Source organism: Schistocerca nitens, chromosome 2 (genome assembly GCF_023898315.1).
Source record: "Schistocerca nitens isolate TAMUIC-IGC-003100 chromosome 2, iqSchNite1.1, whole genome shotgun sequence".
NCBI classification, from domain to species: Eukaryota; Metazoa; Arthropoda; class Insecta; order Orthoptera; family Acrididae; genus Schistocerca; species Schistocerca nitens.
Genome location: NC_064615.1, coordinates 211,659,975 through 211,685,972, shown reverse-complemented (window position 1 = coordinate 211,685,972; position 25,998 = coordinate 211,659,975). Strand labels below are relative to the sequence as shown.

Genomic DNA, 25,998 nt, shown 5'->3' with positions numbered 1-25,998 from the left:
CTCGCTCCGTTTCAGCTGCGATCTTGAAGGCGTCTGGGGAAATTCGACGGATTGAAAATAACGAGTTTTAATGAATCTCAGATCAAATTCACTGAATAAGGATTTCTGCATAGTTAGGATCGTTCTTTTATGTTAAAAAAGCAGCGGCAAACTCGCTTAGGCACTCTGCTGTACATTTTCCGTTCTGATTTGTTGAGAACAAAGAGAAAACGCCGAAAATTGACTTGTGTGCATCGCAGTTCCACTCTGCCCACTAGACAGTTGCGCACAGCAAGACGAGCGTATGTTTCACTCGGCTCGTCCATGGCGCAAACATAATGTTTCGATACTGCAGTCCATCGACTTACCTTCGACCTACAGCTTCAATCATCTGGTGGTTGTAGTCTAATCTCTGTCTCCCTGTACAAATTTCCCTGTTACTGTTTTCCTCCCTCTCTCTAGTACCATGGAAGTCATTCCATGATGTCTTGACAGCTATCGTATTATCCTACCCCTTCTTCTTGTCAGATCCTGTTTAGATTCTAACTAATCATTCCTTATCTACATTTACATGGATAGTCTGCAAATCACACTTAAGTGCCTGGCAGAGGGTTCATCGAAACCTGTATCTTTCTGTGCGAGCTCTGATTTCCATTATTTTATTATGATGATCGTTTCTCCCTATGTAGGTCGGCGCCAACAAAATATTTTCGCATTCGCAGGAGAAAGTTGGCGATTAAAATTTCGTGAGAAGATTACGCCGCAACGAAAAACGCCTTAGTTTTAATGATATCCACCCCAAATCCTATGTGACATTCTCTCCCCTATTTCACGATAATTCAAAACAAGCTACCCTTCTTTGAACTTTCTCGATGTGCTCTGTTAATCCTATCTGATAAAGATCACATAACGCACAGAAGTACTCCAAAAGAGGACGGGCAAGTGTAGTGTAGGTAGTCTCTTTAGTAGATCTGTTACATTTTCAAACTGTCCTGCCAATAAAATGCAGTCTTTGCTTTTCCTGTGTTGTCGATCCACGTAATATTCAGCATTTTTCTGTAGCACCACATCGCAAATGCTTCTATTGCCTTCTTTTCCGGTTTTCCAACAGCCGATATCTCACTATCATACAATTCTTTACACCAAACGTACATTCTCGGAAAATTCTTCCTCAAATTAAGACCTACATTTGATATTTACAGATTTCTTTTTGGCCGGTAATACCTTCTCTGCCTGTGATAGTCTGCCATTGACGTCCTCCTTGCCTCATATTTCACGTGGTGTTTGCTTTCAAGGTAGCTGTATATTTAACACCATTTACTTCGTGGTCACCGTTTTTGAGGTTCAGTTTCTCGCTATTCTCATTTCAGCTACTTCTCTTTACTTTCTACTTCCTTCGGTTTACTCTCAATCCATGTACTTTATTCGTTAGGTTGTACATTCCTTTCAACACATCCAGTAATCCTCTTCACAGGGGATAGCAACATTATCATTCACATCCTTTCACTATGATTAGTTATTCCACTCTTCAATTTTTATTTTATTTCCGTCATTACTTCTTCTGAGTACTGTTGAGTGGTACTTAAGATAAATAAATTAGTGAAATCAATGTGAAGTGAAGTAGAAATTAGAAAATAAATGAAAAACTTAGTTTAGTTTAGAAGAATTACACACTGGCAAACAGCGGACAGAGCAGCAGTGGCAACGTCCAGCGCTTGCAAGTCAGCACATTCAAGAAAAGCCATCACCCTCCCCACATAAGCGGACGCTGTCGATTGTGCCGTCAGGGCATCGCCCGACCGGCTCACGTGTTTCTCAGTTGTCACATGCCCTCGCATACATTCCAAGAGCCAATGACCGACGTTAAGAAGATTCTTCGAGAAGCTTTTCAACGTGACAGAAGAGGCAATGACCGTGAAGTCGTTCACCTCCAGTAAACTGAAGTGAATAAATACGCGAGACGCAGTGGGCCCGACAGGAGGAGTAGTTTCCAGTCAGTTTCGGTGCTGAAGACCGTCATGCAGGAAGAGACTACATCGTACACAGAAGCACCAAGTCCGCCGCTGTGACGGAATAGCAAGCCGCAGCCTCGCCGCCAGAAGACAGAAGTTAAAAGGTAATTGAAGTCTGATTTTTACGTACCCGGGTGACTCGTGAGGACGGAAGGAGACGGCCTCACATCAGCACTCACCTGTGAGCTGCGATGAAGATCGGACAGCCGAAGACTGGCAAGCTGTAGTCCGTTGTTCGAGTCCTGGACACTGGCCTTCCCCTGCCACGCCGCTCCGCTGGCCGACGCACAACACTGACACACGCGGCCGCTTAGAAAAGAGAAACACAAATCCAAGATATCACCATCCGATTCACGACTTCGTTCTCAATAAGTAAACGGGCCACTGCACGGGGCGCGTCTCCAGTCAACTGGGCGAAACGGTGACACGAGATACAAACCGCCGGGCGTAATCAGACTCCGCCGCTGCCGCAGAAGAAGGCTTAGCAAACGACACAGCTGCCACTCTCCCAGCCAGACCATCCAGTAAGGAAACAGTTGTACAAAACTTTCAATAAAAGTTATCTTATTTAAAAATGCTGTTTCATTCTACCTCATACCCTTGCCAAGGAAGAACCCACCCTGCCCACATTTTGTTAATAGAGAAAAAGTAATTTATTTAGTGTTTTTCACCCTGACATAATGCTTTAGAATCAAATGCCCTTTGCAGTAATGCTCATTCTGACAATTGACTAGCATCATAAAAGAGAAAACCCAGTTGCATTTAGTGTCAGAAGTGTTACAGTACATTAAGGATGAAAGACTGCATCTCTGTCTTACACCCTTTTTTATCTGAGCATATCGTTCTTCCTATTCCACTCTTATTGTTCTCCCTTGATTCTTGTACGTAGTGTATTTACCTGTCTTCACCTATAGCTTACTCCTATTCTTATCAGAATTTCGAACATCTTGCACAATTTTACACTGTCGAACGCTTTTTCCGAGTTTATAAATCCTGTGAATGTATCTTGATTTTCTTCAGTCTTGCTTCCGTTATGAAGCACAATGTCAGGACTGCCTCTCTCGTGTCTTTACCTTTCCTAAAGCCAAACTGATGGTCTTCTAACACACCCTCAATTTTCTTTTCCTAAAGTTTCACTGACGATCATCTAACAGATACGCAGTTTTGTTTTCCATTCTTCTACAGGGTGTTCGAAATTCGTTGTACATACTTCTAGCACTTGTAGAGGAGAGTGAGTACATAATATTTTGTATAGGAAGCAATGTCCAGAAAAGTATATCGTTTCCGTTCTACGATGGTTTCAATTCAGATCTGTTGATAAACTGAATTAGGCGTGATGCAGTACAACTATCAGGTTAACTATTCGAAAGGAAACATAACGAGACATCCATTGCCGGCCGGAGTGGCCGTGCGGTTCTAGGCGCTACAGTCTGGAGCCGGGCGATCGCTACCGTCGCAGGTTTGAATCCAACCTCGGGCATGGATGTGTGTGATGTCCTAAGGTTAGTTAGGTTCAATTAGTTCTAAGTTCTAGGCGACTGATAACCTCAGAAGTTAAGTCGCATAGTGCTCAGAGCCGTTTGAACCAATCGAGGCATCCATTTATCACGGAAGCACATTTGTTTCTATTAAAATTTACGCATTGAATGTTTACATCACTCCAAAACAACAAAGAGCCTTGCATACTGTATGTACAGAACATTACTGATGCATTACAACAGTGCCCCAATGTGGCAACCACCCATGTTGTTAGAGACCCACGAAGTATGTCCTGGTACACACTCTCCATCCCATCTGGCGTCTCTTCAGTTTCTAGTGCAGCGCCCAGAACTCGTGCCAACAGACCTTCCTCTGTGTCCACAGCAGTCTCGTAGCAAGGCAGACGTTAAGTGACTTCAGGTGACCGTCTGACGTAGTACACGTCATCCTGTCCACCTAATTGCATATGAGGACAAGCGACTCTAAGACTTCTCTCTTTCCTTCAGCAGACATGGACGTGTTACATATCTGGAATGAAACCGTTGTAGAACGGAAAAGGTATGTTTCCGGTTATGGGTTCCTATTCAAAATATTATCTACTCACTCCTCTCTACACGTCCTAGAAATTTGTAACACGAATTTCCAAACACCCTGTGTGTATTATTATTGTCAGTATCTTGGGTGCATGAATTGTGAACCTGGTTGTGTAACAGTTCTCACACTTATCTGCTCATGCTGTCTTCGGAACTGTATTGATGATTTTTTTCCGAATGTCTGATGGTACATCGCCAATCTCATAGTGTCTACACACTGCGGCGGGCCGGGGTCGGTCATCTTCGTTCTCTCTCTGAATTATCGGAAGTCCACCTACCTCGATATTCCTTCCTTCCGACGTCCCTGTAGTAACAGATACGTGCTAGGCAGTGTAAAGCACCGTTGATGAAACTACTACCTAATACCTACCACACAGAGGCCGCGTAACTCGAGTTGAAAGTCAGTTCCTGAAAGTTAGTATTTCAAAAATCAGGCGTTCGGAGGATGCAGTCTACTTGCAGAAAGCATTTAAAATTTATATTGAATCTACTTTTTATTCATACGGTAACACATGAAATGGCTGTCGAGTCCGTGTTTAATGGTAAACTTTATCCTTCAAAATTCACCGCCTGTACAACACATTTTCACTCGAAAAGCAGTCAAAATTTTAGTAAGTCCGACCCGACTAATTTTCACGCTCTAACAGTCACAGATCCACCACTCTTAGCGAGTTAAACATTCGGTCGTTTCAGTGGTCTTCTTAGTAAGAAGTGCTCACCAATGTATTCAGTACAGAACACGAAATATGCCATGCGAAATTGGTGCTACAACAAGAAAGTTCACACGCTCATAAATCTCCAACTATCTAATTTAGAAACACCAAACTTTCATTAAAATGTTCGTAACTCCAGTCGCTTCAGTTACGACACGTTCCAACCGAAATGAACTCACTAGTTCTTTATCTTACGGACTATTTTTACGGAGATATCTAACATGGTGTTATCCTTAGGCCGGTTAGCAAGCGACTATCTCCAACTATTCTACTCACTGCCCACTCCACTACAGCCGCGCGGGAACAGCTTAGTTCTGACTGGCTGTTGATCTAAACGACCAATTGGAATATTCCTTTCAGATCATTCTCGCGGTAAAACTTGCCTTATCCAATCAATAACCTGATAATAATTAACGTCATTAAAACTTCAATGTCTAGTATATTGTTTAATCAAAATAAGCGAAGTACGAATTATTCTTCAAACTGATAAATAAACTTATCCGCCTCTAACTTTCATTCTGGATGCTTTTATACAAAAGCAAGCTCACATCGACATACGTCATCTGAATCGTGATTGCGCCATAACTTTCCCACGGTTCGTTTGTACAAGGTTTTACCTAAAATGACATATTAAAATTTAACGTATGTCCCACATACACTCTCTCAATCATTCTCATGCACTCACACAGCAATATTATAAGCAAATAATAATTTTGAGCGACTTTTTTATTACGTAATATAAAGAAACCAAAATTTTGAAAAGAAAATTCTAATTAATTGATTTTATGCTCTGATAACCTTTTAATGGCTTCAAATGATATTGAAAGTCAATTTGTTATTGTTCCTAACTGGGTTTTAAAACATAAGCGTCGGTCTCTCTCCGTAACTATAATAAATAAAAATTTGAAATTTTGACGGCATCATTCCATTAGTAACAAAGGCTGTGTACCAAATTTGAACAAAATCGAATAATAACTAATATGGATTATTTAGATTTGTAGAGGGTATGAATTTCCGTACCGGCTGAATGTTACTCGATGCATTATTTGATCGCTAAACCTCCAGAGCCCTTTAAATTCTGGCTGTAATTCTGGAGCAACTAAGTCTTCCATAGTGACTACAGTTTCTTTTTCTATCATGAGGCGTCCTCTGCTCATAGAGGCATTGAGGCCTTGAATATACTCTTTCTGCCTACCTGCTTTCTCTTCTGCGTTTAACAGAGAAATTAACGTTGCACTCTTTAGTTTTACCACCTGTGTTACCACCCTTGCTTTTAATTTCACGGAATGTTGTTTTCACTTTTCCATACGGCGAGTCAGTCCTTCCAACGATCACTCGTTTTTCGATTTCTTTAAATTTTTCTGCAGCCATTTCGTCTTGATGCCTTTTATGTTCCTATTTATTTAATTCATAAGTGATTAATATTGCTGTGTTTCTGTCTTTCCCTGACCATTTATGTACATCTTCCTTTCGTCGATGAATTGAAATATTTCACCTGTTACCTAAGGTTTTTTTGCCGTTACCTTCCTTGTGTCAGTGTTTATCTGTCCAATACCTGTGATTGCCTTTGTCAGAGACGTCTACCCCTCCTCGAATAAGCTGCCCCTCTGATATTTCTTGTCGCGGCACGCACACCCTTAGCGAACTTCAATCGCGTCTCGTCATTCCTCAGTATTTTAGTACCCATTTCCCTCCACACTGATTATTATGGACGATTCCCTTAAACATCAGTATACTCTCTATCATTAGTAAATTGTGACCTGAGTCTGTGTTAGTCCTGGGTACGCCTTACAATGCAATATCTTATTTCGGAATCTGTCTGACCATGATGAAATCCAGCTAGAATCTCCCCGTGTCTTCACTTAAAACTTCCGGACTGATAGGCCGTGGTCGAAGTATAAAACTCTCTCCTGACGTTTCGTCTCCGACTGCGGGAGACATACTCGGAGGTAAAGCGGCGAACTGCGAAGAGATCTCGAGGAAGCGCTGATTATGTAGGCAGTACAGAGGGCACCACTGTCGATCACGTGGCGTCGGCTATGAGATTGTCTCTGGTAATGCCAACATTCTCGATTGAAAGTAATCGATCGTCACGCTTGCGGTGCAACGCTGACATCCAAATTTTATCCAGTTTAACACCTTCGTCTTTCCTGTTAAAATTATTACGATGTTTATCAATCTCGATAGCCTCTCTATACAAGCGTACATATTAATGGGAGGTTTTTGATATGACGTTCGTCTCGCTGAATTTTATTTCATGATCACCATCCTGGTAAACATGTTCCGCTACGGCCGATTTATCTGTGTGACCCAGGCGGCAATTCCTCTTATGTTCAAATTGCTAGCAAGGATGTAGGTCGAGCACTTCGCTCTAGGCAGAGAATCAGGAGTAATGACGAACAACAGTCGCCCAAGGGCAAAGTTTTTCTTCTGTTCATTAGTAAGGTCACAGATCGCATTGGGAAAGTTTTAGGCAAGTATGGGGTGGAAACTATTTTCAGACCCACCAGGAAAATAAAAGAATTTTTAAGGTCGGAAAAAGATGCACGACACCCTTTGGCTACACCGGGGGTATATAAAATTCCTTGTAGTTGTGGACAGGTTTACATCGGTACCACAAAGAAAAGTGTGAACACCCGTCTTGTTGAACATATGAGGAATTGCCGCCTGGGTCACACGGATAAATCGGCCGTAGCGGAACATGTTTACTAGGAAGGTGATCATGAAATAAAATTCAGCGAGACGAACGTCATATCAAAAACCTCCCATTAATATGCACGCTTGTATAGAGAGGCTATCGAGGTTGATAAACATCGTAATAATTTTAACAGGAAAGACGAAGGTGTTAAACTGGATAAATTTGGATGTCAGCGTTGCACCGCAAGCGTGACGATCGATTACTTTCAATCGAGAATGTTGGCATTACCAGAGACAATCTCATAGCCGACGCCACGTGATCGACAGTGGGCGGCCTCTGTACTGCCTATATAATCAGCGCTTCCTCGAGTTCTCTTCGCAGTTCGCCGCTTTACCTCCGAGGATGTCTCCCGCAGTCGGAGACGAAACGTCAGGAAAGAGTTTCATACTTCGACCACGGCCTATCACGCCAGAAGTTTTAAGTGAAGACAATACCGGCCGTGAAAGCTTACATTGTATAATCGCCCCGTGTGTCCTGGCCTTTTCGACGTGTACCTCCTCCTCTTATGATTCGTGAACAAAGTACACTGCCGGAAAAAGTTAGTACACCCGGTTAGAGGCTTCTAGTTCACTCAAGATTTATTGTTACAACATTACAAATAGAGAAAGTGAAACGTTAAGATTTACAGATCACTAGCACAAACGGTTCTGAGGTACCAGGTATCGACCCATATTGAAACGCACATATTGAAACTTCCCCTTTTGAACAATTACACGTGACTGTGCTTAAACTGACACACAATATTTTGTTAGCGCAACGCAATCTGACTTTCAAAAATCCCTACAAAAGAATGGCCCTGACTAACATTAAACTATACCTTTCACAAATCACTAAATCACTTACCACACAATAATCTTCGTTTCTCCCACTACTGCAATACAGCAAGCGCCACTACTGCCAGCTAAATAAAAGATTCAAACTATGGAAGGCACTAACTACTGATAGGGATAGTTAGCAAATGAAAGATATTAAAAGAGAACAAACAATGTATTTACCTTGATATCATCATATATAAATATAGCAGTTCATGACAAATTTCAAAACTCCGCCATCTCTCTCCCCACATCCACCACTGCTGGCGGCTCACCTCCAACTGCGCAACGCTATGCGCTGTTCACAGCCAGCTGCCTAACACTACAATGGCGAGTATTACAACAATGCAAAGCAGCCACAGACTGCACACAGCACAGCCAGTGATTTTCATACAGAGGTGGCGTTACCAATAAAAAAACCTAAACAGTCTACTTACATAGCCCCCATGCTCCCCACAAAAAATTTTACAAATTTTTTTGGGCACTGGCCAGTACATATTTGTTAAAATTTTTCATAATCGTAATCACAATAACAAAGAAATCAAATGCACACACTTATTGATACAATGCTGGTCAAAAGCTAAAATTTTCTCACAGTCCATAAAGGCAGTCCTGATCATTCATCACATTGCAGTGTTTTTCCCAAAGTCTGAGCAGTAAAAGAAAATGCACACGGAAGTAGTGGATTTCCATGCAGTCTTGAAGAAGTAGTGTTGTCCTTCCAACGGAAAGACAGTGCTGACTCTTGACATGCTGACAGGTAATGGGCCACAACAGAGCAAACCCACAGCGGAGTCAATCGAAGTTTTGAAGAATATCGTTTGGTAGGTCATCACAGAGCAGACCCACTGCAGTCCTGGTAGAGATTACGGTATTGGTGGGCCACCAGAGGTGCAGACCCACTGCAGTCCTTGTAGAAATAATGGTACTGATGGATCATCAAAGATGTAGACCCACTGTAGTCCTTGTAGAAATAATGGTAATGGTGGGTCATCAAAGATGCAGACCCACTGTAGTCCTTGTAGAGATGGCCAGCAGCCATCTGTTGTGACTATGCAGGTGCACAATCACCATTGAAGAGTCTTGCGGATAATATAGCAAGTCCATAACCACCACTTGTGCACTCACAAAGTTTTTGGAATTGTCCTTAGAACCAGCAATGCTGTTATCCAGTCCCTTGCTGAATTATTAACACACGTGCAAACACTATCAGTCCCTACTTCTCACATATTGTCCATATACTATGACCAACAGAAACGTGTGCAGTGAAATGATACTTAATTTGAAGAACTGGTGTCAATTACAATATTATAACATGAGAATACAATTACAAAGGTACAAAATACATTATTAAAGAACATAACAATACAGATAACATTTGTAGTACAGGTTTTACAACAGAACAGAAATAAACATATGCATCAATGTTACAGGAATTATGACATAAGTAAATACATAAAATATCAGAATAACTTTTGGAACATCAACTTCACACATAAGCATTAAAACAAAACAGAATAAATAATGTCTAAGCATCTTTACAAGGTAAATAACATATTATCAGAAAAAATTCTACAACTCTCATCAGATAAACACATAAAGACAGGAAGAACACAAATGTACAAGATTACACAAACACATAGCGGAATAACAGAAAGGGAAAGGACAGGGTTTGTTTTACTGCAGTATCTTGCGAACAAAACTTTTTTTGTTCTTGGAGATCTCCCTTCCTTCATCATTATTCCCAAAAAGTCCTATCTATACCTCCTTTCTGTATTCTAACCATATTTCTTTCAAAATAATTACGGATCATTGTACAATACTCATTTTGGCCCAAAACGTTTTCATATACCTTCAATGCATTTCTTTCCATTCATCACAACTAGTTTCTTATATAGTCTACCCCCTCTTAAGCTAACTTAAATCTACTGAGCTCAGATGCTAAACTAAGGGACGAGGCAATGCAGCAGCACATAAAACAATTAACACAAACAGCAATGACAAAAAAGTGCAGATTTGCAAAGGAAGCAGCATTTTAGAAATTAGCGAAGCAATTGCAATATTACAACTAATGTAAGGCAATGTGCAGCAAACAAGAAAAATAAATCTGGCTTAGCAGAGTAACACAAATTAAAATTCAGTAGCACTATGCCTGGCAAACAGCATAACTTATACCTAAACATGACAAAGTTCAAGCAGAAAAAGTATTACACTAAAAATGGCCATGTCTAATACCTATGTCACATCTTAACACTAGAGTGATGCATCACAATTTATTCTACAAAAGAAATTAACAAGTACTTGAAAAGAAAACTATGATTGCAGTTCCTGTGAAGGTAAATGTCTTTTTGTGCTCCCTCATTTTTTTTTTTTGAAAAAATTATTATTTACTCGATCTGCAGACAGAAAATATTTATATTAGTACATCTATAAAATTTTGTTTTAACCAATGCTGCAATGCAGCTAGAAACTAGATATTAAACAAAATGAGTAAATATGTACAAAGGAAGGCATCAAACATCATTCATTAGCCATAGGGCATTTCATAAGGTAGTACAGAAAATCTCTCAACTCTCGTAGAAAGACGCTTGTCATAATCAGGTGTGCAGATGTAAAAATATTTCTCGTCATTTCATTAGGCATTTCTGTAAATATCATAAATTAAGAGCTCCACAGTGTCAACATATGTTTTCAAGTTCGACCATGTCGTTTTTGCGATGCTCTCTACAAAGGAACGTCAATAGCGAGGATAATGGCCTCCCTTTTTTTTTTCTACATGTGCCGCTGAAAAGGGCTCGCAATAATGGCTTTTTCTCCAGGCGTCTGACACACCTGGCCGCTCACAACGAATTACTTCACAGTCACTTACCTTTCTTAACGAAATATTTACGACAGCAGTTTTCGCTACAGCGACAGTCTCATATAAAAATTTCATAGGTCAAGAATTTGCGTTACAAAACTGTAGAAACAAAATTGTATGAATATAACACTGTCCAAAAAATTTTCGCCGGCATTGTGATACATTCGCGCATTTACACACATTTCATAACTCTTAAAGTACGATTCTCGGTTTACAACATCCTTTTTCACCAGTCAGAGTCCCTACCTTCTATTCATTACTCCTTACCTTATTACACATATATATATTCGTCGACGCTTCTTTAATATTTCATTATATGAAATATGTAGCATAATCAAATTCCTCATATAGCATCAGCTTCTTGACCACAAACATACCTCAGCAGCATAATACACATCGTCGTCGTAAAAATAACATCATAACACCTCAGTCAAATCTCAAAATCGTCGTAGCTTCCTCCAATAATTTCAAAACCTAAAAAAATTCTCTGCTCATGTCAAAAGTGTCATCTGCCTCAAACGTACTTTAAAATCATGATCCCATACCAAATACATCATTCAAAGCTCTCATAGTACCACAATGGTTCCGAAAAAATATGAAGAGTTCACAAAGTACTGACAAAATACAATTTCATAAGTGTGAAATTATTCAACTGTGTAATTACGTAAACATCTGTCACTAATATAGTAAAAAAAATGTTTGTTTCTCTCAGGTAAATAATCAGATAGCTGTGTAATTTGTGTGTTAGAGAAATATGGTACCGATGTGTAAAGTTGTATAAGCAAATACCACATTAGCTAGGGTTCCTTGTGGTTGCCACACACATGGTACACAAAGTAAGCGTGTACCCCCCTGAGGATTAATGTAATTATACCCTCAGGTGTTACAGATTACAGCAATGGAATGAAATGTATCACGGAAAACCCTTGTATCATTGCACTTCAAATATCTTAAAAAAATGTTTTAAGTGCGAAATTAATCACTCAAATACGTGTCCTGTAGCGCTAAATGTGCGTCTTGCTGTAAGATAATTCTGTGGAAGTGTCGTAGTTATCGTCCTCCGAAAGCTAAGTTCTGCAGAAGTCAATGTACTTACCTCATGATACACAAAAGTGAAATGCTTTGCGTATAGATATCTTAGTTATTACGCTTATTGCTGTGATGAGGAAAGTACTGTGCTGTAACGTATTGTTGTGCCACGAAAAAGGCTGTCTCATTGTTGCTATACCACAAAAGTTACTACTAAAACATGTTTACTTTCCAGAAGAATTCAGAAAAATTGTGCAAATATAAAACAGATACACCGCAAAAGCAACAATGTAAATTGTGTCACACATTAGTAGCGTCGTGATATAGTCGTGTAGCTGTCAAATAAACTAACCACTGTGTCATCTGGTATCTCTCAGAAAGCACCTTGAATCCATAATGTATTTTCAAGTAAACCAAAATGTTGCACTAAAATCTCATTACCAGTACTGGTAAATGTTCTAAGTATGTGAGCCTTATAGTCATTACGTAATCGTGCAACTAACAAGCAAGAATGTACACACACAATAACACTGTGACGTCTGTTCACTATAACAATGCATTCGTAATTTCTGTTTAAATAAGTTCTCTTGCTTCTTGATTGGATATTTAACTTCAAACATTGTTGCATGTTAACAGATTCTAAGTCTGACAAAGCATACAATAATGTAAAGTGAAAAATTTTATAGCAAAGACTAAGTTAAAAAACAGATTATCTCTCAATGAACGGTTTTACATGTGAAATGTGGTTTAAACCTTTACTCTTACTACTATGCAGAGTTCCAGCTTCAACGGAATCATCGTGTGGTATATGTCGGTAAAGAATACTGGAATTTTTCTCAAGGTTAGCATCTTATGTTATTTTTCTCGGAGCCAGCGGGCGCACGCGGCTGCCTGCTGTGCGAGTCATTGTGTGTCTCTTTGTTGGCGCGCGTCGTTATTGGGATTAGGAGACCGAACTTCTACAAATTCGCCTTGCCGAGAGGGCCCAGCTCTGTTTGAATCCCGCCAGTTCTGATGCAATTCAGGTCTTTCGTTACGATCATATCGTCTGTCGTCATGTCGGTAGATGCCATAGTTTCTTTCTTGTCGGTCACGTGGTGGAGAATTTCTCCCTGAATCGAAACTGCGCGCTGGACCGTTGCGTCTAAAGTTATTCCCCTGATAATATTTATTTTGGTTCCCATATTGTCTGTTTCTCTGATTGTCTCTGTGATAGTCATTACCGCGGAGAGGTGATCTTTCCCTGTAATTATTACTACTCTGCCAACGGTTGTCATACGGGTGGTGTCTGTTTTGGTCACGATATGTGTTGTGAGAATAGCCGTGTCGCGTCCAGTTATTATTTCTTTCATCGCGGAATTGCGACGGATGTGATCTGTAATTGTTGTGCTCGTGCGTTCCGCGATTGTCAGTGTCAATTTCCAGTTCTTGTAACAGTCCCTGAAAAGCCTCAATGTCTTCTTTGCAACGTCCTGCTAAAATAATATGTCGTAAATATTCAGGTAATTTGATTAAGCAAATACGGATGAGTTCTGAGGGGCTGTATGGGTTTGACAGGTACTGATTCTTGTGCAACATGTCTTCAAAATATTTCACAAGACTGGAGAATTCAGATTGTTCGAAATGTTTCATCATTATGATGCCATGTTTTACTCGGTCTTGTGTGGCTTGAGACCAATATGCTGAGAGGAAGGCATGGTAAAATTCTCCTTCACTGTGGCAATCGTGAATGACTGATCGCATTCTTACAGCTGGTTCATTCTCTAAGTAGCCACACATAAATTCTGATCTGTGTTCTAACGACCAGTTGGGAGGAAAACAATGAGAGAATTGATGGAGCCACGCTTGTGGATGAATGTCGTTGCCAGAATTCTTAAACGTTTTGAATTTACGTGTAGTAATGAACAGCTTATAGTCAAAATCATCGTGCCGGCGAGTCGCATATCGGTCATTCTTAGGTCGTGTCGGCCGTTCCATCTCGAAATTCGGTGTACATTGCTAGTTTCTTTCATAACTTCCGAAATGCCCTGTGTTATTATTTTGCGTCTTTTCCGTATTTCTAAGTCCCTCTTCCCGTGTTGGGGCGCGAGTGTCCTCTGAAATACGTAATTCTTGTATTACCTGTGTCAGCTGATCTTGTACTTCGCGGATTTCTCTTTGGTGTTGCGTATTAATTTGATTCAGATTTTGTTTCAGTTTCCTAATTTGTTCGCACTCTTCTGTGTCATTAAAGACTACCGGTTTTGTGTCGTTCAGATTATCGTCTACCTTCGTAGGTAAGTTAGTGAACTGATCCGAAAGTTCGGCTACTTTCTCCGATAGTGAACACATTTCCTCAGTGTGTTTTTCTGAACCAAGTTTCAGAGTGTCCATTTGTGTTGAAATCGAATCTACTGTGTCCTTTAAGTTTTCTTGAGTTTTTGCAAGTTGCGTAACCGAATCGGTAGATGCAACTGAGTCAATTTTAGCCGACAAGGTCTCATGATTTTCATGAACAATGGTTTGCAGTTCTTTTATGGCTGCTTCGTGATTCTGTAATGCATTTTCATGCCGCGAAAAAATAGGTTGAAAATGCTCACAAATTTGTGTTTTTACGTCATTACAGACTTTTTGACATTTCGATTCGATGTTATGTAACTCAGTAGTTAAATCTTCACGTGTTTGTTCAAGCGTGGTGTGAAGATTTTGTTCCATTGCGTCTAACTGTTGCTGTGTTTGTCTCTGGTGTTGTTCCATTGTGTCCAACTTTTGAAGATTTTGTTCCATTGTGTCTAACTTTTGTAGCCTTTGTCCCATTTGTTGCATTAATTGTAATAACAATGCACTGGTGTCTGAAACATGTTCCTCAGTACTTTTAGGCAGTGAAGTTGCACTGGCAACATTCACATTTTGACAAGCAGAAAATGTGTCTTGACTCATTTGAGAAAACGGTGAGAACCCAAAACCTGAGTCTACAGTATTTCCAATATTGTGCTCTGTCATTCCCGATGCCTGAGGCGAGCTGTTGCCGACCGATCGATCGATAATGCTTCCCTGCTCACTATTTGTTTCACTGTCTACGCCATTGTTTACCACCCGCTCCATTTCCCTATGCACAGTTACCAAATTACTACTTTGAATATTAGTTAATTCATTACACGGTGGCGCTAACAGACTGCTTTCGTCTTCGCTGTCATTTCTCAATTTACTTTGGAGCCTAGTGTTACGTTTTTCACACGCCGTCATTGTCACAGTATTTCACACGACAACACAGAAAAACACAATTTGAAGAGCAAAAATAAGAGAACACATTAACATAACACTGAAAATAATATCTAGTTAATTGCAGCTGCGAAATACTTGGTGCAAATCTACATGCATGCCACAACTGTTTTACTGTACAACAATGAAAGGCTGCAACTACAAAGGAGATTCTCTCTACAATTACGCGCTAGCAATAAACAAAATCTACACTAATTACACAAACTACAAGAAAAAATCAGAAGATTCCAGTGAGGTATCCTAGGCTAAGGGTCGACATATGAAACTTCCCCTTTTGAACAATTACACGTGACTGTGCTTAAGCTGACACACAATATTTTGTTAGCGCAACGCAATCTGACTTTCAAAAATCCCTACAAAAGAATGGCCCTGACTAACATTAAACTATACCTTTCACAAATCATTAAATCACTTACCTCACAATAATCTTCGTTTCTCCCACTACTGCAATACAGCAAGCGCCACTACTGCCAGCTAAATAAAAGATTCAAACTATGGAAGGCACTAACTACTGATAGGGATAGTTAGCAAATGAAAGATATTAATAGAGAACAAACAATGTATTTACCTTGATATCATCATATATAAATATAGCAGTTCATGACAAATTTCAAAACTCCGCCATCTCTCTCCCCACATCCACCACTGCTGGCGGCTCACCTCCAACTGCGCAACGCTATGCGCTGTTCACAGCCAGCTGCCTAACACTACAATGGCGAGTATTACAACAATGCAAAGCAGCCACAGACTGCACACAGCACAGCCAGTGATTTTCATACAGAGGTGGCGTTACCAATAAAAAAACCTAAACAGTCTACTTACAATATTAATACGTGCTGCAACCTACACGGGTGGCAATGCAGGCTCTGACACTGGCATTCGGTCGATCGTACAGATGGCGAATACTGTCTTGGGATACGATACGTTCAGCCTTCTAAACCTGTTCACGTAGTTCAGCAAGGGGTGTTGGTTGATGAGTCGCGAGAAGCATTTCTCTTCCCATCTCAGACGTGCTCGACTGGAGACAATTCCGTAGATGGGAAGCCGTCCACCATGCTGTTTAGGTAGCAGAATTCCTTGACCGTCTACTTCGTGATCCCAAAATATTCATGTCAAGTTGCTCACTACTCTCATTTCTGGTGTTTCTCATTAGTTCAGTCTTTCCAGAGACATTAGCGAATATTATGGGCTGACATCCTTTCATCTCTTCTAATCTCACTATTGAACTTTTCTTTAATTTCTGTCGATGCCTCTTCGGTGTATAGCTTGAACAGGAAAGACTTCATCCTTGCCTTAACTATTTTGAATCGGGTTCTTGGCCGTCCACTCTATTCTTCTCTCTTGGGTCTTGTACAAACTGTGTATTATCTGCGTCTTAGTTGTGGACTCTTTCGTACACAACGGTAACGAGAGGTGAGCTACAGAGTGGTGTAGGGAAGGTGGACAGGAACAGAGAAGATTAATGAACACATAAACACAGTAAACAGAAGTTTTACTTTGCTTACATCTTTTCCATGCTTTGCAAACGAACGTTAGAAAATGATAAGCAGCAGTAAAGTTCAGCTATTGTAAGAAACAAACTAAGAGCGTCGCTAATAATGCACGGGCAAACTGTCGAAGGCTGATTGAGACAAGAACGAGAAGACGGCGACTGAGACTGGGCCGTGTAGCTGTTTCCGGCCATACTATATCCACTTACGGCGTCCCTCGGAAACGTGCGTTTCCGTTGCCAACTGTGAGATGCCGGTGAGGGAGTATCGATCTATGATACCATACATTACCTATTCCTTACTCCTATTTTTCTCAGAATTTCTAACATATTGCTCCATTTTACATTGTCGAACAATTTTTCTAGCCAGCAAATCCTTTGAATGTGTCTTGATTTTTCTTCAGTCTTGCTTCCATTGTCGACCACGACATCAGAATCGCCTCTCCGGTGCCTTTAGCATTCCCGAAGCCAAACTGATCGTCATCCAACAGGTTCTCAGTTTTCCTATCCATTCTTCTGTATACTATTCTTGTCAGCAACTTGGATGCGTGAACTGTTAAGTTGATTGTGCAATAATTCCCGCATTTGTCGGCTCTTGTTATCTTCTGAACTGTGTGGATGATACTTTTCCGAAAGTGTAACGGTATATAGCCAGTCTCATACATTCCAAATGGTTCAAATGGCTCTGAGCACTATGGGACTCAACTGCTGTGGTCATCAGTCCCCTAGAACTTAGAACTACTTAAACCTAACTAACCTAAGGACATCACACACAGCCATGCCCGAGGCAGGATTCGAACCTGCGACCGTAGCAGTCGCACGGTTCCGGACTGCGCGCCTAGAACCGCGAGACCACCGCGGCCGGCCCATACATTCCACACACCAAAGTTAATAGCCGTTTTGTTGCCACTTCCCCCCAGTTATTTTAGAAATTCCGATTGATTGTTATCTTCTGCCTTATTTGATTTTAAGTCGTCCAAACCTCTTTCAAATTCTCATTGTAATGCTTGTTTTCCTATCTGTTCACTATCAAGTCCGTTTCCTTTTCATATCGCTTCATCAGACAAATATTCCCCTTCATAGAGGCCTTCAATATACTCTTTCCACCTATCCGCTCTCTCCTCTACATTTAACAGCGGAGTTCCCATTTACTTCTTAAAGTAACCGCCCTTGCTTTTAATTTCACCGAAGGTTGTTTCGACTTTTATATATTCGCAGCCATTTCTTCCGACAATAGTTTCGTTTTCGATTTCTTCACATTTTTCATGCAGCCATTTCACATTAGCTTTCCTGCACTTGCTATTTATTTCATTCCTGAGTTACTTGTGTCATCTGTATTTCTGAATTTCCGACAATCTTTCTGTAGTTTCTTCTTTCATCCATCAGCTCTTTTGTTACCCATGGTCTCTTCCCAGATAACTTCCAACTTCTGTGGATCCCATTTTTAGGAATGTTCATTCCTCTTCAATTAACCTGCCTACTGAACTGGCCCCTGCCAGTTTTCATAACTTTGTTGTAATTTGGTTAAAAGTTTAACAGCACGAGACAGCTGTGGCAAAATGATACACATCCTCATTAACGCAAGACCCGCTCAGATAAACCAAGGACCGCAGGATACGTCGAGAAGAAATATCCCTTGCTTGGCTAAAAATCACAGCCAACCAGCCTTAGTTCCTTCGGTCAATGCAACGTTTGCCATCATGTCCTAGTTCCCACCGAATTCAGCTCTTGGAAGTCTACTGTACCCACAGACTGATCCCAGAATACCAAAGGGATAGAATAGCATTTACAACGCATGGACTCAGTTATTTGTTGGGCATATTCCAATCTCTGTCTCCCTCTACACTGCGTGTCCTCTGCGTATCCCTCTAGTGCCATGGACGTTATTCTACGATATCGTAACACATATCCTGTCACAGTGTTCCTTGTTGTACTGTGTTTATAACATATTTATATCTTCGTCTACAGTCAGTGGACGGCTTCTATGCAATGCTGTACTCCAAACGTACATTCCCAGTAACTTCTTCCTCAAGTTAAGGCTGGCTCTGAGCACTATGGGACTGAACATCTATGGTCATCAGTCCCCTAGAACTTAGAACTACTTAAACCTAACTAACCTAAGGACATCACACAACACCCAGTCATCACGAGGCAGAGAAAATCCCTGACCCCGCCGGGAATCGAACCCGGGAACCCGGGCGTGGGAAGCGACAACGCTACCGCACGACCACGAGCTGCGGACCCTCAAGTTAAGGTATATATCTGTTTTAGCGACGAATTCCCTCTTTACCTGCACTAGTCTGCTGCATACTACAAGTTGCTCACTCTTATAAACGTACCCCGCTATAAATACAACAACTGCTAATACTGTTTTGGCACAATGTTATCATTAGCGCCATAAAAGCGTGGTGGACCGCGTCAGTCGTGCAAGATAGCAGTAAGTCGTCAATGCATGTGAGTCTGAAGTGCGTAAGTAGCTAAAGCAGCTGGCACAATTGACAATCTATGAAAATACGTATGTGTTCAGTAGAGCTGAAGTCTAACTAACTAGAGGGCGATTAAATTAGACGTAATTGTTAAAAAATACGGCAATCCGTTGACAAAACATCATGTAGGAGTTGAAATTATTACCATTAGTATTAATAACGTATGCATATTGCGTGCTGCCCTGTAAAAAGAAAAAAAAAACAAACAAACAAAAGAAAACACGGGGCTCAGGATTAGAGAGTTCAGTACCTCAGTATCTGATACAGAACTACACAGCAGCTCTACACTCTGTCACTCCCACGGTGCGTGAGTAGGACAAATGATATCTTGGAAGTCGTCCTTTTTTTTTTTTTTTTTTTTTTTTTTTTTTTTTTTTTTTTGCTGCCAGTGAACCATAGACCTCAGTGTCTGACATAAATTTCAACTTGATGCTTCTACTCTTACCGGTGAAAAATGAGGTTTAACAGACTGACAACAGAGCGATCCCGTAAGAGTTCCGTCTGTTTCCGACTGAGTTAACAAACCCTAAAAAGTAATTAAAAAAACAGCAAATATTCCAATTTTGTATTCCAATTTTGAGACCGAAAGCCGTGGATATACTGAGTCTTTGTGGGATTTTTAACAAATTATTAACTCCAATCCCATATCACTAGAAATACATTATTCAGTTTAAAACGTAATAAGATGTTTCGGGGATGGAAGCATTCTTAGTAGACCTAACTAGACTACAGACATTTTCAAAATGATTATAATCGATTCACGTGATCGTCTTTGTCATCTCAGATGTGTGTAACTATTGTGGAAGGATAGCTGTCAATACCGAGAAATGTAACGCTGCTTCATTTACGTGACTTAAGTTTCGATACAGCACAAACGTCATTGCTCTGGAATGAACATTCACTGCTTGGAAAAATCATATTATATTAACACAGAAGACGGTATATAGCGTTAAAAGTGGCTAAATGGAAAATTAAGGCAGTAAAAGAGCAAAAATCTCCTAATATCCGATTACAAGATTAGTGCCCAGCCTGTGGAACAAATCACATATTTTATTTTGTGATAAAGAAGCGATAGGAAATGGGATGAATACATAAAACCAGTATTATTCGGTTGGAAGTCTTCTTGGAAGGGTTTGTGGAAAGTGAATACAACGCGCTACTGTGACGAATTTTATAGCAGTGATCCACTGATGGGAGTCATTATCAGGTAGATATGACTGTAGACGTCGAACGAATTACGGGACGTTCTCCTAGGATCGTAACATGTCGGTATAACGCTTTCGAAAACGTGAATCTTTGGAAGAAAACCGAGTGATGTTGTTTAGGGGTAAGAAAGGCGCCTTGTATTCTGCAGGACGGCGAGCAAATCCCCCTACAGCCAGCTAGATTTAGGCTTGCCATGATTTCATTAAAGACCTTTAGGCGAACGCTGTGATGGTGTCTTTGAAATAGTACGGCCGATTTCCAACTGCGGCCTCCTCCAGTAGACTGAACGTTGAACAGCAATATTCCTTCTTTCCTTCAGAAGAAAGAAGACGTTATCTCGCGAAACCACGTTGGATAAATTTTGAGAACCTGTGTTCGAAGAAGGCTGTGCGACAGTTCTGTCGCCGTCATCATGTATGTCACGTCGAGATAATAAAAATAAGGTGAAAGAGATTAAAGCACGTTGAGAGGCTGTAGGTTTTTCTCCCTCTCCCAATGCGCGAGTGAAATAGGACAAAATATCGCTAATATTGGCACCAAGTACCCTCCGCAATACACCGTACAGCGGTTTGCGTATTATATAAGTAGATATAGATATTGGTAACAGAACTTGAGCATGCACTTACTCAGAAACGTATTGCTAATCTTATAATAATGGATAGAAGCTATATGAGGAAACAACAATAACATGGTCGCTTTCCTAGGAAACGACAGCTCAACAAAGCTGCAGAGGGTATATAAAGACACACGCTGTGACCACATTCGGTACAGTTCAGCAGAGGGGAGGTCAGGATGGGACGACGTCACTACTGCGCGGGAGATAGGCACAGATAAGTCGTTGTCTGTGCCTCCCCGTATCGTCGCCTCCACGACTCGCCGCCTCCACGTCTCGCCGCCACCACGTCTCGCCGCCACCACGTCTCGCCGCCACCACGTCTCGCCGCCCCCACGTATCGCCGCCCCCACGTCTCGCCGCCTCCCACGTCTCGCCGCCTCCCACGTTTCGCCGCCTCCCACGTATCGTCGCCTCCCACGTATCGTCGCCTCCCACGTATCGTCGCCTCCCACGTATCGTCGCCTCCCACGTATCGTCGCCTCCCACGTCTCGTCGCTTCTCCGTCTCGTCGCTGCTTCTCCGTCTCATCGCTTCTCCGTCTCGTCGCTTCTCCGTCTCGTCGCATCAACTCCCCTGCAGTGCACCGAGCTACAGGGTCCTCAGTTCCGATCAAGGTTTTCGGGAGGTTTTCCTTGGTTGTAAGGCGAATGCCGGAACTGTTTACCCCCCTCCCATCGATACAGAGATGTAATTCATGTAAATAATAAATTGAGAAATAAATGCTATAAGCTACTTTGCCTTGTCTTTAATGAATTTTTATGTAAAGGAAGTGAATAATAAATGACAGTGTATAGCTGACTGTTGCGGTGGAAAGTTTAAACTGTTCACATTGGTATGTGACTAGTGAAATCTATGAACCTAATGCTTTCCAATGGGGTAGGGACAATGATGGAAATATAACACAGAAACGAAGAGAGAAAAAAACATTTGCTCACAAAGCACAGAAAAAATGTAGTCCTATGTGTTTTCTTTTACATGTAAATGAAAGAGAACTGATGCATGCAAACTTTCAGTGTTACTACGTGAAATATACAACGCTAGTTGCTTATCGTTTCACTGCGAAGTATTCCACGTACACCTCAGTTATTAGGTGGACACATCACTGTACACATTTTCAGTTATTCAGCTGTTCAGCATTCGTTAGCCGCAAGTAATATCTCTGGATAAAGGAATCTGTGGCAGGCTGGCTGATTGCGTTCACGATTTATTGCACCTGAAAGATATATGCGTTGCTTTTAGCGTCAACTGTGGTTCTTTATATTTACCAAAAGGCTTTAAAAATTATCTACTAAGCACAATAATCTATGCTGGAACGGTAAGTGTAAAATACCACCAAGATCTAACATCGCGGTTAACTGATTAATCATAGTGATCTGGTAAACTACGTTCGATCCATGTCAATATGTTGTTGATGAAAGTCTGTGCAACTTATATTCAAATGTAGGTTATTTTTTTTAACTGTAGCAGTAAGAGGAGTCCAAAAATATTGTTAAATGTTGCCTCGTTTTAGCTTTTCTTTACCTTTGCTGAAGATCACGAGATATAATGAGGTACAGGAAGATGTGAAGGGTGTTTATTGAGCAGATACTGTGTACAGTGCGAAGAAGGATATTTACTGAGCAGATATAATGTGCAGTGTGAAGATGGCAAACGTATGTTCTGTAGTCGTAAACTGGTGTTGCGGTAGTCCATGTTTCGATTAAATAAGTTATCAACATCTCAGTGTGCTGTTATGAAGCGTTCAGAATGTTGTCTCGCAGTAATAGGGTATAACATAGTACTTCATTCAGCCCTCATTAACGAAATTGTGCTTATACTCGCATAGTTAGTAGGCTTTCCCACTATAGTATGCCTGAGATTAAGCTGAGTCGCAGTACAACTCTGAAAGAGAAAATTACGTAAATTTAATGGATCGTTATGGACAAAACACATTAACAGAAATGGATATGAAACACTGGAATAGTTCTCAATCGCAGAAGCCGATGCTATGATAAGACTGGTGTAACATAGTGACGCATATTTTCATTAAAAAAGTGAATACATTCGCTTGCTTATCGTTACGATTTTCGAAAACAAATTATCGAATGTCTACTGTTTTATGTACTTATGCATATGAGCTAGTCCATGACAGTCAAGACGAAGAGTTTAATTTTTGTTATGGTTTGATTCTCGCGCAAATAAAAACTGCTTTCTACAAATGAAGAACAGACCGCGGGCTGAACTACGTTACAGGATGGGAAACAATCCTGGCTGTCAAAACTTTCGTGCCTGCTGACCAAGATTCTGCAATACTGTAAGTACCAAAGAATTTGAGATGAACACTCTGCAAGTTGCAGAATTCGTAATCCAGAGGAAGTATTGTTAAGATTCTGATAATGCGTAAGGGAATGAGTGCAAATATTTTATCGTTATCATCAAATATAGCTTAATTTGCAAGGACCTTAGAACATCCGCATTTGTTAATTGAGCTTTTGATTTGTTGCCTCATGTTCATTTGGTCAGGAAACTAAAATATTTTGTATTCGTAAAAACAACTTGAAGCCATGTTAAGGAGTTAACTTATGAAATCCGTCAACTGTATTTGGAATACGTTATTTTATTATCGAATTAACATTTCGTGCCACAGATTCATAGTTGATAAAGGATTATCATTGCGGCATCAACCTTTAATATTGTAGTGATTAAGCCGTTCCACTGAAATATGCGAATCAATATCGAATCTATTACAATGTTAGTTTCCACATAGAGAGATTCAGTGACAGTGATAATCTGCAAGCGATGGTATAGTACGTGGTGGAGATCACCTTAAATATATTTTCGCCCGCAGATAGAGCGGGGGAACAATTACTGTAAACCTCCAAATGTACTCTGTTCTTACTCTTTTTTCTCATGATCCCTGAGCGATGCATATGCAGAAGACAGTCGAGTTTCTTCCTAAGAATTCTCGAAAACTGGTTCTCTAGACATATTCAGTGGTTTCACAAGAACAATGTCTCCTTGGCGCCGACACTCACCTTTCAGTTTCACAAAATAGGCCCAATCTCTGTATGACCTACAACGGCCAGTTACGATAGAGCTTTGAAATTCCTTGGATTTTCTCAGTTAGACAAGCTTTATGAGGGCTTCACGCACTGATGTACGACTGTGGAATAACTTGTATTAAGGGGACACGCCTCTGAGCTGGCTGTATTTTTAGCATTATCTTCACCCTCATAGTGCAACTGATCTTTAAATGGGAGATAGCTCAAAATTCTGACACACAATTAGGGTCATTAGTCAAAGCATTTACCAAAAAATCATTGAGATATATATTATACTTTGGTACTGAGAACAATATTTATAATAGAAAAAAAACAACACTGTTTCACTGCGGTACCATTTTCTTTGGAACCACTGACTGCACAGCTTGGAAAAAGAGTGAAAGTACTGACAACATTCACATAAATGTTTTATGCCTCCAATTTCCTTCCCTGATGCTGATCCGTGAAAAAGGCTAGTAATTTATTTTACCACAACTAAGATATTTAAAAATGTACCTCAAAAATCACCGACATCATCATCATCATGTTATAAATTTTTCAGGAAATAGTAGGCAAGGGAGGTAGAGGAGGTCACTCTAAATATCTGTACCAATTTTTGTGAGTTGAACTTCAGTCATTTAGGAGAAAGTGTACCTGAATGCTGAAAATTCAAGTTTTCGGTAAATCGCAAAAGAAGATATGCAGATTTATTAACTTACCATTATGCTCGTTTAGAACATTCCATCTGTATACTCCAGTTGTCCTCCTGTTTCCTTATCCTCCATACTCTTTCTCTTCTTTCTTTTCTTTATCCTTGACTCCTTGGTAGCAGCTTCTGCTGCTGTGTCAACTTCGAAAACCGCCGCTTATCAATAGCTATTAGAGCCGATGTCATATTCCTTTCCGTCTGGATGTTCAATTTCTTCATAACATTGATCATTGAAATTGCACCATCATTGAATGTTATTATTGCATCCACTACACCAATCTTCATCACTGTCAGCCCAACAAATACAGTTTTGGATATTCTCTCCCATATACAGCTGTTGAAGCTTTCATTTGCATTCTGGGAGAGACCATGCATACATTTCCTAAGTAGATTTTTATTTGCCAGATCCCTATATTAGACCTAACTGCCTCCATTGCAGCAAGTGGTAAGGACTGCTTGTGGGTAGCATTGCTCAACCAGTAATTGCACCACAAATCTTCCCCTTTTGGACACATACTATGCTGTAGGGTTTCACCTGTTGACACTCAGTGAAACTATGTTGCCCAGACAACTCGTCTCATGTTCTCCAAATCTTCTACATGTCTCCCTATTGCTAGTATATAATATTGAGTCAAAGAATCAGTTTCACTTTTGTAAGACCACCTGGACCACCTATGTGTTTTCCGTCTGACAGTTTTTTTCCACTGATGTCTTTACATAATTTTCTCAACCGAGCTCCCATTCTTTTGTGTACATGCCCAACAAATTCAAGCTTTTCTATCAGTGTGTCCCCATATGGTTTGTCATTAACAACAGTAGTGTGTCCTTTACAGTCTCCATCCCCCAGGTAGTCTACATACCTCTCACCACGATTGACCTCTGATCTTCTAAAAATGTTTAGAACTCCTTTCGTTTCCATGTTTCCACTTGGGCCGTCAAAGTTCTTTACACAAACATAAGTGCCACTAAACTTACTTGAACAACCCTGACAGTGCTTTGTTCGACATTCATAATCTAGTATCTTACCAGTTTCAAT

At 40.6% G+C, this 25,998-nt stretch overlaps 1 protein-coding gene across 1 annotated transcript in view; it reads right to left on the bottom strand.

The window, feature by feature from the left end:
- LOC126234929 (uncharacterized) overlaps nt 1-21,761 on the bottom strand; it is a 147,963-nt gene extending 126,202 nt beyond the window's left edge. The window contains exon 1 of the mRNA XM_049943669.1: nt 21,488-21,761. Within this exon, the coding sequence (XP_049799626.1) occupies nt 21,488-21,761 (274 nt within the window). The remainder of the gene's footprint in view (nt 1-21,487) is intronic.
- Between the last annotated feature and the right edge of the window lie 4,237 nt (nt 21,762-25,998).